The 19,123-nt window shown below is 36.6% G+C and overlaps 2 protein-coding genes across 4 annotated transcripts; both read right to left on the bottom strand.

The window, feature by feature from the left end:
- Window positions 1–5,850: 5,850 nt before the first annotated feature.
- hyal1 (hyaluronidase 1) lies at window positions 5,851–13,197 on the bottom strand. Of its 3 annotated transcripts, none has more exons than XM_047813832.1 (5): window positions 12,472–13,197; window positions 10,744–10,852; window positions 9,717–10,633; window positions 9,355–9,444; window positions 5,851–7,237 (listed from the first exon to the last, which is right to left on the bottom strand). In XM_047813832.1, exons 3-5 carry the CDS (start codon window positions 10,629–10,631, stop codon window positions 6,857–6,859), a joined length of 1,386 nt encoding a protein of 461 aa, XP_047669788.1. In that variant the 5' UTR covers window positions 10,632–10,633; window positions 10,744–10,852; window positions 12,472–13,197; the 3' UTR covers window positions 5,851–6,856. The 3 variants fall into 3 exon arrangements, with proteins under 3 accessions (XP_047669788.1, XP_047669789.1, XP_027002858.2); XM_047813833.1 differs by having other exon boundaries at window positions 10,794–10,852; XM_027147057.2 differs by lacking the exon at window positions 10,744–10,852.
- A 142-nt stretch (window positions 13,198–13,339) lies between these two features.
- hyal2a (hyaluronidase 2a) lies at window positions 13,340–17,292 on the bottom strand. The gene is made up of 4 exons (XM_027147056.2): window positions 17,090–17,292; window positions 15,758–16,729; window positions 15,125–15,214; window positions 13,340–14,913 (listed from the first exon to the last, which is right to left on the bottom strand). The coding sequence occupies exons 2-4, from the start codon at window positions 16,688–16,690 to the stop codon at window positions 14,524–14,526; spliced, it is 1,413 nt and encodes a 470-aa protein (XP_027002857.2). The 5' UTR covers window positions 16,691–16,729; window positions 17,090–17,292; the 3' UTR covers window positions 13,340–14,523.
- Between the last annotated feature and the right edge of the window lie 1,831 nt (window positions 17,293–19,123).

Here is a 19,123-nt window from a genome sequence, read left to right as displayed (position 1 = left end):
AAAGCATGTGAACTCACTGTTAAAAGATATTGTTTAGTTTGTACCATAGAATACCATAAAGGCCACGATCGACAAGTGGAGAAAACGGGGAAGTATAGTGGCATTATCAAAAATGGGATATTCTGAACACCCATGATGAAACATGGTGGTGACAGCATCATGCTATGGACTTGCTTCTCTTCAACTTGGACTGGTGCTCTCATCAAGTTAAATTATACCACATACAGTACCATTCTATTTTGGCACAAATTCTGCAGGCCTCTATTACACAGTTGAAGATCAAGAACAAATCCAAGTTAACAAAGGAATGGCTTCATATGAAGTTTAAATCCTATCAAAAACCTGTGGAATGACTTGAAGAGGGCTGTGCATAGGAGATCCCTTTACAATTTTTTAAATCTGGAGTATTTTACACAGATTAGAATAAAATTATCAAATGACTTCACTGAGTGCTGTATTACAAGCAAAATATAATTTTACTAAGCTGTAAAACCAGATTACAGTACATTTTTCTCTTAAATAATTTGTTGGTTGCTATATCACATTAAAGGTGGAAAAATATCTGACATAATTGTATCTCGGTTCTATTGCCATTTTAAAAGGAGTGTGTAGACTTAGTTATAGCTGTATCTTGATAGATATTTTAATATCTCTATAGGTAAGCAGTAGACTAGAATACATTTTATTTGCTAGCATATGTATATATACTAGAAGAGAGGTGCCAAATAAGCTATTATTTTAGTTTAATAAAGGTACTAAAAGTCTATTTCTTCACATTATTATAATATATTTATTATATTATGTTAAAATCTCTGGAAAATTGTCTGTAGTGTGTGATTGCGTGAGTGAATGAGAGTGTGTGTGCCCTGCAATGGGTTGGCACTCCGTCTAGGGTGTATCCTGCCTTGATGCCCGATGACGCCTGAGATAGGCACAGGCTCCCTGTGACCCGAGGTAGTTTGGATAAAGCGGTAGAAAATGAGTGTGAGTGAGAGTATTATGTTAAAATGCAGATTTTAGTCCCCTGTGATGGATTTTTAGAAGAAACATTGTTGACAAAATTATTTACTTTTATAAGAAATTTAAGTAAATAAGAAATAAAATTTGTTATAGGTTTTTCTTCACAAACAGTTTTGCTCTGTCCAACTAAGGCTAGAAATTCCAGTCGAAGTGTTGTTTAGAAAATGTTTGTAGGCATTTCTTTACTCATCTGACAGCAGACAATTCTTATTTTTCATATTATTGATAGGGAATGCTACTGCTACCCTCATGAGTTCTAAACTTAATATTAAAATTTTTAAATTTGTGCTCTTGTATAAAGGAAAATTTGAATTTATGGTCAAAAATATGTATATACCTGACCATCACAGCCAAATGTGCATCCAGTTTCAGATTTAATTGCCCTTTGCCTCCACTCTCCTTGGAAGGTTTTCTACTAGATTTTGTGGTCTGTGGGGATTTGTGGTCATTCATCCAAAAGAGCATTAGTAAGCCCTGGCACTGAAGTTAGGTGAGTAGACCTGGGACACAGCCCATACCAAAGATGTTCAGTGGATTTGAGACTTTCTATACGATTGTAGGCTTCCAACATTGTGGCAACAGCTGAAAAAAGGTTCCTATATGGGTGTGATGGTCAGATGTTCACAAATGTTTGGCCATATAGTTTACTCATTAACAGAAAATTATGTGTTTTAACTTATTACAGTATTTTAATTGTTTTAATTATCTTACAAATACAGACCCAGAAGCAGTCAATCCAACCAAGAAGTTGCCTAATTTTAAAGGAATGATGGAACATCAGGCTACAATGTCATAACCAAAAGAAGAGAGTTGGTACTGACAGCCTCTCAGTCCGTTGTCTTGGGAGCAGTGTTCCAGTTCAGAAACAGATAAAGAGGGTTGAAGGGAAATGGAAAAGAACTTAACACCCATCCATTATCAGCTTCGGCTTCTGCTTATCAGTAAGGGCTGCCTTTTTGGGTCAATTCAGTCTGGGTTCGTAGGGTACGGAAGTAAGGCGGAGTTTAATGGCCTTTGTTTATCTTATCTTCTGACGCGTGAGTGAAGATCCTCTCAGCAGCAGGCCATAGAGTAAAATCACTGAAATACTATGATGTTTCACTTTATTCAGTTAGGCTATTGAATTCTCTATTTTGTTCTGATTTTACCATTAAACAATTTTAGCCAGAAGCTTTTCTTACTGAAAGTCATCTCCCTTTCACTATGGGAAATTAGACTATGGCTTAATTTCATCTCCATGATCACGTTTCCTTTCTCATTATGCTTTTGATGTCTATATCCAGTTTCTGTAACAAATCATCAGGTTCAATTTATCTGTGTCATTTAAGATGGGCCCTACATTCCATTAAAGTTTAAATATGTACCATATCAAAACTTAGTTGCCTTAGGAGAGTGGTCAAACTTCCTACAGATTGTAGCCCCAACTCAAATAAACATTGATGTGATCAGCTGTTGTTCACTGGGTTGCAAATAACTGCTGTCTGAATCAAATAGATTACTGCTGGCATAACATTTTTCAGCATTTATTTCATAGTTTAAAGTGTCTTTGCTAATGTTGCAGACTGAATGACTTTGTGAAAGGAAGTTGGACATTTCTATTTTTAATCTTACTAAACAGGTTTTACAGCTCATGAAATGGCTAGCAGGGCTTAAATGAAGAAATTTTGTTGTTTAAGTTTTTATTTTTGGCATTCACATTGTCTTATTTATGGTGTTGGGTAGCAAATTGTCTTTCTTTTTTTATTGTATGCATTATATTTACAATGAATTGCGTTATTTTTGTGTGAATGAGTTTAACTGTGAAGTGCTCCAAGCTTAAAGTTCTGTCATTTTAAGAATACAATTTTGGATGGGTATTGGTATCACCTGATACTGAGTATCTGTATCAGAAAAGAAAAAATGGTATTGTGGTTTGTGGTATGAAGCAATGCCATGGGTAGGTGTCACCAGCTCACCTCTATAAATTCATGAAGCCTCTCAATGACAGTCATGTTACAGATTGACACCCTAGATTTGATATCCATCTGAACTAATATCTTTTAGCTTGTCTGAATACCATTTCCATAATATGTCAAAAGCAATCATGTTACGGACTCAAGAGTGTGAATAAATGTGAACAAAGTGGATTATTTACTCTGTCATCATTTTTTTTCCCTAAAATGTATTTGGAGGACAAAAGGTTGAGAGATTGAGCATATATTGTAGAATCAAACAAAAGGATAGACAACGTAACTATAAGTGTTTTCTGTTTTGAAAGAAAGACCTACAATTTTCTGTTTACCATTTTCTCTATTTAGTGGGAACACAGCCTCAAGCAAGAAGCATGACTTGAAATGCTGAAAAAATATAAATCATTAATGCAGCTCCACATCTTCTTTAACAATGTGTGTAAATCCTTTGTCCCAATATTATTTACATTTACAGCATTTAACAAACACCCAGGGCAACGTACAGATTCTTCTTCTTCATCTTCTTCCATTTACATTTTCTGGTTGAATACCCTTATCCAGAACGAATAACACGCATCTTTTTGTTCAAGGACCCAGTGGTAACAGTTTGGCCGTTGTGGGATTTGAAAAGACAATCCGCAGTCCTAACCACTGAGCTACGACTAAACATTAAAGTGTTGAGTTTTATTGTGAGGTATTAGATTTTAAAGAGAGGTTTAAAAGGATAAATTAATAAAAATACGAGGGAGCAGTCTATGAAACAATATGCAAGCCATTTCGAACTTGAAAAATGAATCATTGTACAAGCGTTGGGCATAATCAATTCAACAATGTGAATGTCCTGAAAAAGGAAGAAACCACTGATGTACTAACAACCAGACACTTAAGAGAAAACTGAAAGCAACTGACAGAGACTTCAAGAGCAGAAGTATAGAGTACACTGTATACAGCCATAACACAACAAACAAACTACTCATCAGATCAATATACAATCGGACTGCATCCATTCTATTTGGGAGGAACTTAATCATGCATCAAGACAATAACACAACACAATAAAGGGGAAAAGTAAGTCAATCAACACACCTTAAAACAATTGAGATATCATTTTACCTCAACTAAATTTAGAAACCCTCCAAAACAAACAACCAATGTACTGTACTACCCACAACCCATGCACAAACAGGGCAAATGACACCATGCATCCCATTGTATAAATACAAATCCAACAACCATGTGTAGGCAACCTCAAGTATTATTTTTAAATTTCAAACATCATTTTCTCTGAAAATAAGCCAAGAGAAGTTCTTCTGCTTAGCCAAGAGAAGTTGCTAAATTAAATAACATGACTAAACTAGACAAATCACATCCTCATCCAAGAATTACTGAGAACTTTGGATACAAGGTCTATATATAAAGTATTCACAACAGAACTATGCCATTATATTATTTCATTGCAAATACAAGCTATTATGACAGATTATAACCCACAAATGTGCTCAAATATAACTATCTACACACACTTACATGTAGAAGACACATCTCAGTTGGACAATGATTTGATTAGTATTATGTCCATACTCTGGCATCAATGTGGTGATATATATCCTGGGACTGCTGAAGATAGTACTACTTGTAAACCATGGCAGTGGCTTTGAACTGCTGTTCCTGTGATTGGATTTGCATTCAGGTCTCCATCACTGAACATTTGAAGGCTTCAGCAGGAAAAACTCATTTAATTGAATTTAGAGAGGTATCGTGTTAAAGTTACAAATGACCAGTTCTTAGCTTCAGCTCAAGACTGCATGTCACTATTAGTTTTATATCTTAGTTCTGTATTCAACAATATAGATACAGCATTCTCCTAGATCACTTACAAAATTATACAGGTATTCAGGGACAGGCTTTAAGATGGTTTAGATTCTTCCTGTCTGACCGATACAATTTTGTAGATTTAAATGGAGAATCCCCCAGTTAATTATGGGGTCCCTCAAAGTTCAGTTTTAGGACCTCTGCTTTCCTCAATATACATGCTTCCCTTGGGAAACATCATTAGAAGGCATGGGATTAGAATCATTAGATGGCATGGGACTTTGAAGTAACAAAATTCAGGACTTCTGGTAGTTTCCAGAATATCAAAATCTACTAAAATCTACTAATACTTAATAGAATCTTGTGCTCTAGTACAAGCACATTATCATCTAGTGCTTGCTAATAAATATGAACAGCTGCTACACTAATTCCTTTCCAATGCTTCTCTTTTTCTACATATCCTGAGGCATCCATAAATTGTACCAGCTCCAGTTATGTTCTGTGTCATGAAGATTTCGGACCTTCATTGGGATGAGGCTGACCCTGTGAGGATCCTGAGGCATCTAGAGATGTACCAGCTCAAGTTGGACTCTGCTTCATGAAGTTTTCAGACATTCTAAGAGGAGATGCCAACTACATGTGGTCTTTGAGGACAACAACCTCCTAATCAATAGACAATTGTCTGATTGTATGATTATCGTCACACTTTCCAGTGTCACTCAATTGAGGATGGGTTCCTTTTTGAGTCTGGTTCCTCTCAAGGTTTCTTCCCTTTCCATCTAAGGGAGTTTTTCCTTGCCATATTCCCCTCAGTCACCTCAGGCTTACTCATTGGGAATAAATACAAATCTAATATTAATTTTGAATCTTTGTATTATATTAATCTTGGTATAATTATATTTTTGTATTATGTTTCTTATGTTCTGTAAAGCTGCTTTGAGACAATACCCATTGTTAAAAGCACTATACAAATACATTTGAGTTGGATTGAATCATAAAATGCTGAACATATATGTTGCCTACACATACATACAGTACTGTTAGTATTGAACATAGTCAGAGATAACCATTTTGATCAAATGGCCAATCAGTATTTATTTCTGATTGTTTGGAAGCAAACAAGAATGCTGGGAAATTGTACAGTACATCAGTTTAATTTGCAGCCATTCAGTTCGTATTTGCAGGTCAATAAAATATAAATATCAGTATTACAAATAAATTGTATACATTTACTGTTGAAGATCCTGGTATGATTTATGAACAATAACAATAGTGAACAAATAAAAGAGACAGAAACCCACATAAAGGTCTTGTGGGTCCATACTAACTTGAACAGTATAACCATATAAGTAATTGTCCATCAGTACCTAACTTTTAATATTCATTCATCCATGACACCAGTTTCTTTCAGCAGTCCACAACTTTGATGCCTACACTACACACATCTCACAACTCAACTCCTGATCAAAAGTATTTATCTATCTGATCACAGATCTTAGTTAATGCCTAGCTATAAAATTGTAGACACAGCAAGGCATGTATGTGCGAGTGCCTACACACAGTTTTGATGTACCTTTACTGCTATCTAGTGGCAAGCCGAGATTATAGCCTCAGACATGTTTGGCAATTGTAGTACAAGAAATCCCCAGAAGAGGGTGGTCAAAAATCTGCGCCATGTCAACATTCTATCTATCTACCTACAACAGACAAGTGTTATTGAAAACAAATATTATTTATTCAATTGATTTCTAATGTTTACAATTGCAAACACCGTGTCCATAAATGCTGTGTTGTGTTTAGTCCACAACAGACAATATGGGTTGCTTAATTTTTTTCTAGACCTTTTAAATAACTTACTTGATTCAAGGTTTAAAATAGCAGCATTCTCAAAAATGTATTAAACCTGTGTTGTAGACTTCAACTGTAAAGTAAATATAGCAGGTAAAAAGCAATCATGCTAATTTCAAAAGGTTCATTTTAAACATTTTTTTCAGATTTTGTTTAAAATTTTATAGATATTTACGATAATTTGGCCAGAGTGTCTGTTTTTACAGGATGTGCCAGCACTGCTCAGACTACAACTTAGTCCAGTCTACAGTTATATCATTTCTCTGTCTAGACTTAGGAGCAATCTGTTTCTCACAGTGTTCACCCTCCCAACCTGGGTAACACTGGCACTTAAATAGTTTTGGAAAATGATAGCCCTCTGCCTTATTGTTCATTTTTATCACATATGAAGGACTTTTATGGTTCTGTTCAGGAAGCTCAGCTCTGGGAATGATGGTCCATACTGCTCGGTCAAGATGGAGGTAGGCTGAAGAAGCTGGGTCTCTCCGCACACATCGGCCATTGGAAAAACACAGTGCCTTGCTACAGAGAAGCGCCGCTTCAGTCACGTTTACCAAATATCGGCCTAGCGTCTCATCGATGTAATTCTTCACAGCTAGGCATGTGTTCTGAAAAGAGAATTTGTGTTAGAGATATTAAAAGACACATTACGCACTTCACAGGAAATATTTAGCTATTTCTAACAGTCAAAGAAAATTAGCTCATCATTGATCACTCTTCAATTAAACACTTAATCCTGGTTAGGATTGTAGGGGATACACCCTGAATGGGATGCAAGTCTATCATACACCAACACACATACATTCACACAGTCATTCACATCAAGCAGCATTTAGAGACACCTAGATGCTGGAATGTTTTTTTGGGAAGTAAGAGAAATCTAGGGAACCCAGTCAAAAATCACAGCGACACCGGGAGAACATCCAGTGCCATTTTTCACCACAACTACTAATACCATTACAACTAATAGTAATAAAATAATAATAATATAAATAATATTAGCCAATAGCATATAATCCAGCCTGATTCTCCACTAGTAACTGGTATATTAAGTCTTGTGTTCCATCTGCACAAGCATATGGAGATGTTCACCAATTAATATAGTTCCTTAAGTCATTCTTGACAAGAGCTTCAGGCAAAATGTAAATGGGAAAGTGAAGAGGTTATATATTGCCTGTGGGTTTCCTCACTGCTACACTTCTAAACACTGCTAAGTTCACCCTGTCTACCCTACAAGCACTGTTTGTTCAGGTTTTTTTTTTTTTGGTTGTTGTTTTATATAGCATTACCTTACACACTATCAAATCAGCTTTACGAATACTTCCCAATAGGTAATTTTGAGTTTTTTGAAGACATGAAAGCTTAGTACAAGTTCATAATGACATTCAACATAGAAAAAGCACCAAGTGCAAAGTTCAGCCTTGAATGTCCCTTGACAATAAAATTATAATTATGCAAATGCAAATGCAAATGCAAAAAAAAAAAGATTCTTGGAAAGCTTGGAAAATTTAGCAAAATTTAATGTGGGAAGTATAATATCTGTGTGAGTGAGTCAATCAAATTCATGATCACTAAAACTGCTGAGGTTGAATGGATTGTGCAGCGTTGAAAGAGTTTTTCTTTTTGTAGAAACCTGCAACTGTGTGTATACTTTTTATGAGAATGCTATTATGAGGAAGACAAGAACCCTTAATTATTAAAGAACCTATAGAGAACTTTTAAAACGTCTTTTTGGGGACTTTTCAGTAAGACAGAGTGGTATGATGTGGCTCAGCAAATTAACTACGGTATGATTGCACATTTTGTTGCTATATGCACCACTTAATGAGCCGTGTCATACCTACAGTAACTGCCTGTGCTGAATTTAGTTATCCTTCTTAAGCAGGTGCTGAAACTAAATATGTAGAGATAAAACAAGTACATTTTTAGCTTTATTTTTATTTATTTTACCAGAGTAATGTCTTGTCTCTACTTAGAGTTATTTTACATTTCTTACTCATATTAAATTTTAAATCAGTCACCTTTAAAATAGCTCCAATTTGCTTTATGGTACTGTACACACTACAAGTCTAAAACCACACTGATATTTTTCCCATTTAAAACAGGTAATAAATATGAATTTTTAGAATTCTGAAAGATGGAAAATCAGTATCAACGATATTAAGGTTTATTTATTTATTTATTTATTTATTTCTGGGTCACTGTAAGCGACTTGATCATGTTAACTTCTTTGAACAATAGTCTTATCCTTTCCAATGAAGCATGTTCTAACATGAATTTGATTTTCCATGTTAGATGTTGATCTAAAATCAGGTTTTACACAAGTCTATGCCAGCTCCAGTACACACTGCCAATGAAGCATAAGAAACAAAAGCAACAAACATACTAATTTGTCATTAAGAATTTTGGATTAAATTGAGAAGAAATGTAAAAAAGGACCAATTTCTCCAGTGATCTCAGATTTTTGTTCCCAAATGTACATAATGTGGTACATAAAGTACTGGCACATTTGTGTTTGAGTCTACATTTGTTTAATGTGTTAGTAGCAATGCACATCAGTTGTCACCAGCTGTTTACCTCCAGAAAAACTATTTATGTTTTCATGAGTGCCTTTACATGAAATAAACACGCACACAAACACACAGTAAGAATGACTGCAATGTGCAATTGTGTGCTGGATAAGTTGTCTGAGAAATAAAGTTTAGAAATATATAGTACATTTCACCTTGTTTGAGGAGTAGAGAGCATCTCCCCATAGCACAGCTCCTGCTGCTCCTAACGCAACACTCTCTCCAATGGTATGAACCAGATCCTCCTATAAAATACACACAAAACAAAAGCAGGAAATGCATCCCTTCCTTTAGGATTCAAGTAATTCAGGATTCAAGATTAATGAAACTTTGAATAGAAGATTTTATAAATCATTTCATGAGCTGTGTGAACTGAAAGGCAAATGCAGTAGCTCAGTATAAATTCATTAATGTCATCAATACATGAATCAAATAAGTTGCATTTTTACACTGAATCTGGAAACTACATTGTTGTCAAGCTCTACATATCCGTTTGTGCATGCAATAGGCTCGGTACCTGTGAGAGGAATGTCATTGAGTAGGTATAGACGATACGGGTGTATGGGATGACAACTGGTTTAACAGGGGAGACGAGGTCTCTCACTCTCATAGCTTCCTTTATTCGATTTTGCGCGTAAAGTAGAATGTCTCTGTCACGACCCTTGAGGCACAGATCCATGTAAATATCAGGGTACAGAGCTGTGCTTACATTCCACAACCAAGATAAATTGTTGTTCCTCTGCATGTCTAATGGTGGACACTTCCCTGTGTATGTCTCATTTTTTTTGTACTGGTAGTTGTAGCAGCATGGAAAGCCATAGAAACCCCACAGCCCCCCTGGTCGCTCATTCTGTCCCAGCTTTATTGTTTGCTCCATGAAATCGCGTGCTGCACTTTCAAAGTCTTTCTTGGCCATAGGTTCAATCTGCTTTGGTTTCCAGTCAGGGTGTTTATCCCTCACTATTTTTCTAGAGCCTTCTTGGTATATCACCATGCTATTCCAGTTGCGGTCCCACAGTGGTCTCCAGCTCTCCCAGTCCACTACGGCTAGGCCACTGAAGTCTTTATCTGGAATGTACTTTTGCAGATCGACAAAGGCTTGAGAGAGGTGTTTACTCAGGCTGTAGTTCTGGGGCACGCCTCCAAATACAGATTCATTTGTGGTTGTATTGTAGTGAGGATAGTTACCCAGTTTGTCCGAGTAGAAGATGGTCATCATACTGCCAATAAAGCTCTCGTTCACGTTGTGGATGATATCAAACATGCTCAAGTCCAGATCAACTCCATATTGAGATGCACATTTTTTAGTAGGGGCATTCCATACTGTGAAGAATGGAAACTTGGACAGCAACATTGGACGGCATAGGATGGGACATGTTAAAAAAATGCAAAGAAGGATGAGTCGCAATGTCCAGTTTGCAACGGTGCCCATACCTGGTGGAATTATCATAAAGAAAAATTTAATGAAGTCTACATATCTGCTGAAATGAGACGATAAAAAAGTTTGATTTTAAATAGAAAAAGAATTTTGAATACAAGCATACCAATAATTCTTTAAAAAGTGTACAAGATGTTTGAGCTTGAGAGAACATACGTTTGCACAATCTTTGCTTATTTTTATAAAGTTCCAATAATTCTGGGGCGCCCTGTAATCTGCATAAAAACATACAAGCATTAAGGAAACTGTAGAACTCTAGTAGGTGAACACATCCAGTGAGAAGAGACAATTTAACTTTGATGTATAATAAGGAAAGCTGACGTCCACTTTTATAAGGCAAACTTTGTAGGGAGGCAATTGCACGTAAAGAGATATACTATAATGAGTAGATAATTGCCTATAATAATCATGCACTATAATAAACAACCTGTATATTTACAGGCATTATGGCCTTCGTGTTTATATACTTATCTTTGTTATATGTGTGGAAAAGAGCTAGACTCATCTAGAAAATAACCAGAGAGGTGTAAGCATTTGCATAAATTAACAGCAGCCTTCTATTTTCAGATAATGTTAATATGACTTCATAGATGCTGACGGAGCCAAAAAGTCAAACATTTTAGCACTTTTTGCAGAAAACAAAAAAAAACAAAAAAAAAACAAAAAACATTTGGTGCAATCACCCACAAATGGACATTGTGTATTCACACAGTTTTTTGTGACCCCAAGCATTAACCACGCTAAATTCTTTTTAATTACTGATTTATTATTTCTGACTACTGTAAGATATTATTGAGGCAAAAAAAACGGTGTAATGTAAGTGACTAAAAAACAAACCTCGCTGTGATTTACCCATCCCAAGTTAGGTTAGTATAATGCCCACATGTCTGACCTAGGGTTGTATCAGAATGCTGCAATATATTCAACCGGAATATAATTTTGATATAATAATAGGAAAATATTTTGAGACTTTTTGATTTCTGTTCGTTTTCAAATACTAGTTGACTTTTTAATATACGGCTGTTATTAGTGCTGACTTAAACCAACACGTTTTAGGTCTTCTCACTTGACATCAGCGTCTGACCTCACACATTTTTCTGTCCAACATTGTGTTAACACCTTTGGGTTTGGAAAGGGCATATTTGGGTGGGTTAGTACTCTCAGTCCCATCCTTCCTGTGAAATCTACTTGTTTCACTTAAAAGGTTAAACTTAAAAGGGTAGGGTGAGGTCTTGTTTACTACTATAAACCCAAATGCAGAAAATCTGTACATATACACCCCTGTGACCTACTGAAACCTTTATCCACTTATCCAATTCATCATTTAGCAACTGCAATACTGCTAACTATTATTGGGATTTAATAGAATGTACTTTAAAAAGTCACGTTAAAAGAGGTGTTTGTTTGTGCTTTAGTTCATAAATCTCCAAATTAACCAGAAACAAACAAAATGGGGAAGTTGAAATGTGTTACAATTTACAAATACATTGTACCTGAACAAGGGAAGGTGTATGTAAATGTTACCTAATATGTCTGTGAGATTCTATATACAGAACAAATAAGATATAGACATATTTACGTTCAAGTGTAACACTTTTGTTTTACTAACAGACAATTGTGCTTTCTTTATAGTGATAAAAGCATGAACTAAACAAACGAATCTACGAACAGAATGACAATTTCAAGCTTTAAAAATGAAGAAGAAGAAAAAACTATGTAATCAAGAGGAATATTTGTAGAATATGCCAAGATAGAATGTGTAAAATCTTATGATTTGCACTCACTGAGCCTCTACGATACTGTTCATAGAAAACAGTTCACTGGCCTTACTTACCGTGACGTGACGATTTGGTTGTGTTTTGGCAAAGACAGGAACCGAACAAAACAACTAAACTCCTCGTGACTCGGAATTGACTGTAAAAATACGAAAAGAGGAACAAGTCCTGGAAAGGGGCTGACCCTGATTGCGTTGGGCTTGAATGGAGAGAACAGGGAGGTGACCGAGAGGCGGAATCTTGTAAGCTTTCAAAACGTTCGAAACTTTTCAAACGGCGAGTCGGTTCCCCATTTGACTCAGCTCACCAATAAGAACCGATTCTTTCTTTACTGCTTAAAGTTTGCGACATTTTAATTGTTCTTCATTGCCTAAATGCGGTCGGAATTATTTCATGCACTCTGAATACGTTCAGATTAAAACAAACAAAAAAAAATTATTGAATTAATTGTAAAAGAAACAAAGTACCACAAATGTTATGCCATGTAATATTGAGGAAACTCAGTAAGCATCAGCTTATTGTATTTGCTGTGTCTTGCCTGTATTAAGAATATTTATTTCACTTTACTCTGATAACTGGCCACCTTGCTTAATAAAATTCATTATTTTAACATGTTGGACTACTGATCACAAGGTTGCAAGATTGAATCAAAGGTCCATTAAGCTGCGGCTGCTGGGCCCTTAAGCAAGGTCCGTAACCTTCACTCACTCATTGGTATAAAAAGAGATGAAAGGGTGTCTACCAAATGCAGTAAATATAAAAATGCACTTTCATGCAGGCTCATACACATAGATGAATCACACAGAGATCAGTTAAGCAATATGGTCTGTGGGTTGGGCTCTTGCCACTTTGTGAAACGTCACTATTGGACAGTTTTTCCAGTTTCACTCACCTTACAAAACCATTTACAACAATACACTTTAGAGGTGTTGTAACATATTAACACAGACTTTAATAACAAGTAAAACCGCTAAAGCACTGAATGAAGGCGCAGCAGTTTTGTGATGATTGTGGGTTGTATTAACAAAAAAGCATTGTTAATGCAGTTGTGTTTTTTTCTGCAACAGCTCACTAAATTCACTAGATTGGAAACCCCCCAATGAACTAGAGTACACAAATAGAACTGCTTGGCATTTGAAAGCCTGTAATTGTGGGCTGGCAAAATGCAGACAGTGGCCCCTTTGGAAAAGCAAGTGTTACAGATGCAGAATGTGCTTCTTTTATGATTCACTTCATTGCACTCTAAACCCACCTTAATTTAGGAAACTAACTTACACACATACTATAACACTATGCTGTTACCTTGTAAATATTTTAGGAATTCACATGACTTCTAGCTGAGAGAAGTTCTGGTCACTTTTCTAACGTCTATTTGGCATCTATCTAAAACGTTAAAAAAGGGTGTAAAATGTAACATATAACAAGAAGATATCACATCAAATGTTTGCTCTTTCCTCTTCATAGCTTTGACATACTTACACATACACCTATACATCCAACACCCGTCATACCAGCACATTTTGTATTATATTAAAATATAAGAGTAAATCTGAACCTAGAAAAGTTGTGTCAATCCAGTCTGTGACAGCAAATAAAAAGTCTTAGTAGTAGTCATTTAGTGATAGTGCCATAATCTCACAGCAACATGAAGAATAATTCATTTCAATTTAAATAAATTTAAATAATCCCTTACATACAAAATGCATTCATCAGTTTGATAATGATGATTCTCAGATTTGCTTCCAGCTCTGATGTCATAGTGAATCCATTATCTATGAAGATAAACAAAAGTGCTTATTTGGACTAATTTTCCTGTGTTTAGACACTTTCATATACTCACAGGGGCACACACATAACTCAAAACATATGTACAATGCAGCATTCATTAAACAAACTATCAAATTTTACAGATATTTGGCTGAAATCACCTGAAGAAACCTTAATTTTGTATAAAAAAATTAAATTACAATAAAAATCTGTAAATAAATCTGAAAAAGGTGTTAGAAACTGTACAAGGTTTCATTCTACAAAATTACAGAAGCAAATGCTTCATTTGTGGAATGTATAAATGTCTACAACAGTCTGTAAGAGTGTCCAGTATTCCACAAGTCTCAGTTCAAGAAGATGAGCAGCAAAAAGAGAAGACTACAGCTCCATGATACATGCCGTTTGTGCCCCTGTCCTCTGTCATATTGGGGATCCTTCAGCTCACAGTTATACCCTTGATAGCCGCTAAAACACTGGCAGATAAAATCCTGCCTCATGCGATTTAACTCCTCGGACCCAATGTGCCCTTCGACAACCAGGCGTTTTCCCTGTGCCACAATTCTGTGGTTCTGAGGGTCCAGGTGCAAGTACGAATCTGAGTCTGCTTGTCTGCGCATACAGCGGCCCTGGGACCCACAAACTAAGTAACTACACTGTTCGGCCGCACTAGAAACATTGAGGAGGTATCTGCCAAGTGGACCCTTGACATACTCAGCCAGACTGGTACAGATGACCTAGAGAGAGGAGGAACAGAAACAATGCATGCAGAAAAATATTACTCAAGCAAAATAATATTTATAGGCAATAACAGGCAAAACAGAGATGTGTTATGCTAGACAAATACTTTTAATACTTAGAATATAGCATTTGCTTCTTTGTGATATAAAAAATATATTTTAAATGTTCAAATGTTCAATTTCAAATAATTAATATGGAAATGCTTACACTGCTGCTTGCATAACTGGCATCTCCCCAAAATATAATGCCAGCAGCACCTAGTGCAACACTTTCGCCAATAGTGGATACCAGGTCAATCTGTGTAGAGAAACATGATCCAATCACTGATAAGATAAAAATAATCACACCTTCAAAAAAATCCAAGAACCTCCTCCAAGAACCTCCGACAAAAAAGTCATTGTTTTGTTGTTTTATTATTTTTTTTAAATAACAAACACCTAAACACATTTTTTTCATTGGCTTTAATTTTACATGGTCACTCTTATTTTAGTAAGAAAATAGCCAGATGACTGGTACAGTGGGTGGTGGTCATGAAAAATGTGACCACCTCCCTTCCTGCATGCAAAAATCTAGGCACATTTCTTGGAGCAGGAAAAGGCTGCTGGTAGAGATAAGGGGGGAAGGTTAATGTTAGGGTGCAAGCAAAGCTTTGTGGTTAAAATTCTAATGGAAAAATATGGAGACATGGCAAAATCACATACACTCTGAAATTTAAGCAGCGAATACAAAGGGATTGTAAGGGTATATTATCTAAAGAGTTATGTTATTATCAATTAAGTGAGTAGTGATATCTCCTTCTAGCCTAAAATATAACATGAATCAATTCTTTGACAAACTCACCTCAGTAAGTAGCTCCAGCTCATTAATGTATGTGGGACGGACATACACAAACACCGGATGTGCCAGTTTAGAGCCCAGAGATGCCACTCTCATGCCCTCTTTTACTCTGTTCCGAACAAACTGACGAACAAAAGCAGTTGAACGCAGCACTGAACCTATGTAGACAGATGGAAAAAGGGCCGTGCTCTCCGTCCACAGCCACCTCAGTTGGTCATTCCTTGCTATCTCTGGGTCCGGACAGCGGCCTGTGTAGCTCTCGAGACTTTTGAGGTAATCATGGTTGTAGCAGTCAGGGAACAGGTAGAACCCCCAAAGCTGGTTTGGACGCTGATTTTTGGCAAGCTGCAGGGACTTGAGCATAAAATTGCGGCCTGACAACTCAAACTCCTGCTGGGCCACTTTCATCACATGGCCCTGGTCCCACGTTGGGTTCTTTTTAGACACCAAGAGCAGTGACTGGTTTTTGTAGATGTTCTTCGTATTCCAGTTCCGAATCCAAAGGGGGCGCCACTCTTCCCAGTCGATGATGGAAAGGCCTTTTGCTGCTGGGTTCTGAATATACTTCCCAATGTCTCGGGACATCTTCTCAAGGTGCTTGGTCAGGCTGGCAATTTGTGGAATGCCACCATTCACTGGACTGTTGTCAGAATTAAAATATGGGTACAAGCCGAGACGATCCTTGTAGAAAATGGTGAGATTCTGTTTGGTGAAGCCCTCATTGGGTGAAGCCACAATCTGGAACTGGTCCAGCTGAAAATGGACATTATGGCGTGTCCGACAGTCCTCAGTGGGGGCATTCCAGGCTAGCAGCAAAGCCTTACCCTGATACAGAGGCCATCTTGTGGGTTTCAGGGTTTGGGCATCCGTAAAAGTGTCCAACACAAGTGGAACTAGTAACCAGAGCTTCCATTCAGACAGAAACCAGTTAGCCATGCCTTTTTTGATTCACAAGAGCTTTGTTTCTGTCAATGTCTGTTTAAACAAATGATAAGTAGTAACATTTTAGTTAGAAACAATGTGCCTCTTGCATAAAGGGGAAATTCCAAAGAAGAAATTATAAAAGCTGATAAAAGATATTTCAACTAGAAGGTTAGAAAATGATTGTGGCTGTGGAAATTCTGACAAATAGTAACTCGAGGCTCAATGAAAGCTGAGTGCTTTAAAAAAGGTACTTTTAACAGTATTATCATTATAACTTTAGATTTAATGGTCTGTGTGCAGAGCTGAACAATTACACGGTGTAACAGACAGACATTTTCATTAGTCCCTGAAAACCTGTTGAACCCACTAATACACATAAGAAACAAAACTTACGAAAATAGCACAACTTACCGTTTGCATCAAAAAGAGAGACCATTCCCTGATAAATCCGTCATCCGTTAGGTGAGGAGGTTAGACCTCGCAGAACTCCATAACACTGAACCAGACTTTTAGACAACACTGTTGAAAATCAATGACTTTGCTTGAAGTTTTATAGAAGACTCTCTCTCTCTCTCTCTCTCTCTCTCTCTCTCTCTCTCTCTCTCTCTTTCACTCACACACACACACACACAAATCCCGGCTGCGCTTTCATTGATTACAAGGAAAAAAGGGGCGTAGAGGGTGGTTGCTATGCTACATGAGCTGTAGTGGGCGTGTTCTTAAAAAAAACCCCGCCCATTATTATCAATTATTGTGTCTTTGTTGTCCGTATTGTATCGGGTTGGTAAAGTGCAATAGTGTGTGAAATAAAACTAAATCATACGTAGGTTATATCAATAATATTAAGAAAACAATTATATAATATTAACAAAATAGTTTTTAGTAGTGAATACACACTAGACAATATATTTTTATTAAACAAAATAAAAAGGTATTTTCATTATCAAAGGGTATTAAAGGTATTATTCAAAAGTGCACAATGTGTACATTATGATCAAATTATGATTTTTCAAATTACATTTTTTTTAAATGGTCACATTCCAGTTTACACCAATGACAAGCATAATAACTTTTAGAACTTTTAAAAGTGGTTTTAAAATCAGGATTTCAAGGACCCCCAGGACATCATAAAGTCTTACGCAAGTTATTATTTTTTATTTTATATCAAAGTTGTCTGGTACATGGAATTGAATGAGTTTTCTCATAAACATTTTGGCCTATAAACCTGAACTAAATGTGTACTGTTGATGGAAATAATTTCAGAGTAGATTTAAAAGCTATAGATAAATAATCAAAATGTTTTTGTACACTGTTAAAAATCCTATATTCTGATCACATATTCAGTTTAACATTGAATAATGCATTTAGCATCAAGAAAACTGAATAAACTGAATCTGATACAATGCATGTTTATTGTTGGGAAGGCCTGCTGCACTAAGAGTCTTTCTTTTGAAGACAGGATGTGTGTGGAAGTCTAAAGCCTCGAGGGAGAAAATGACAGGTAGGACATGAGAACATTGCCGGCCCAACATGTTCCTGCTCTTAGCTGTGTTCCTGTCCTACAGTGACCTTCCCAAATCCTGTTCCGTTTTTCTCCATGGTTCTGCTGATTCATCTGGTGCTTCTGTATGTGGCCTCTGTGGGTGTGAGAGAAGCTTCCTTCCTTTTGACGTTCACCCTGCCTCAGGGCTTTACATCATTGGTGCCTCAGAACAGGCCGGGTAAGGAAATGGTAACAAAGTGAGAAAAACTGAGTGCATACACCCATTGCTTGAATGCAAATCCACCCATGTTTATACCCCAGGCAATTCCAAGCCATGCCCTTCTCCGTAAAAAAAAAAAAAAGCAAATTAATTAGAATTGCTTGCACTGCACTTCATTTGTCATTCCCCCATTTTCAAAAAAAAGTACTGATGTGAAAATGCTTGAATAAATTGTTCACTTGTGACAATAATCATTGAAAGGCAGCTTACAGGCAAAGATTAGATTTAGCTATAACTAACATTGGTAATTGCTAAAAAAATAAATAAATAAATAAAAAAATCCTTAGTCAAACCTAAATTCCACATGCTTTTCATAATGTTCTTCCCACATTCACACTATCAACAACCCCACAGGCAGTCATGACCTTCAGCTTTCCTCTCTCCCATCTGGTTCACACTCACATTCACACTTTATCGAGTGTCAGTGTTATCAGTGTAGCTGACTTAAGAACATGTCTGTGGGATGGGCGGGAAGAACATCACAAAAGATTCTAGATATCCCAATGCATAAAGCTGGGGCCCCTGTTCAATCGCTTTAAGCAACCTTCCATCCCCCTCTTTATTTAAACTGTGGCTGAGCAGTTGTTCCCATAGGAATGTCCCTCCGATAATGCGCCTATTGCCATGACTATAAAGCAAACGCAACTGGACAGCCCCCAGCAGCGAGCTTCAAAGCATAGGG

This window comes from Tachysurus fulvidraco, chromosome 5 (assembly GCF_022655615.1).
Source record: "Tachysurus fulvidraco isolate hzauxx_2018 chromosome 5, HZAU_PFXX_2.0, whole genome shotgun sequence".
NCBI lineage: Eukaryota > Metazoa > Chordata > Actinopteri > Siluriformes > Bagridae > Tachysurus > Tachysurus fulvidraco.
The sequence above is the reverse complement of the archived record's forward strand: the minus strand, read 5'-3'. Positions and strand labels throughout refer to the sequence as shown.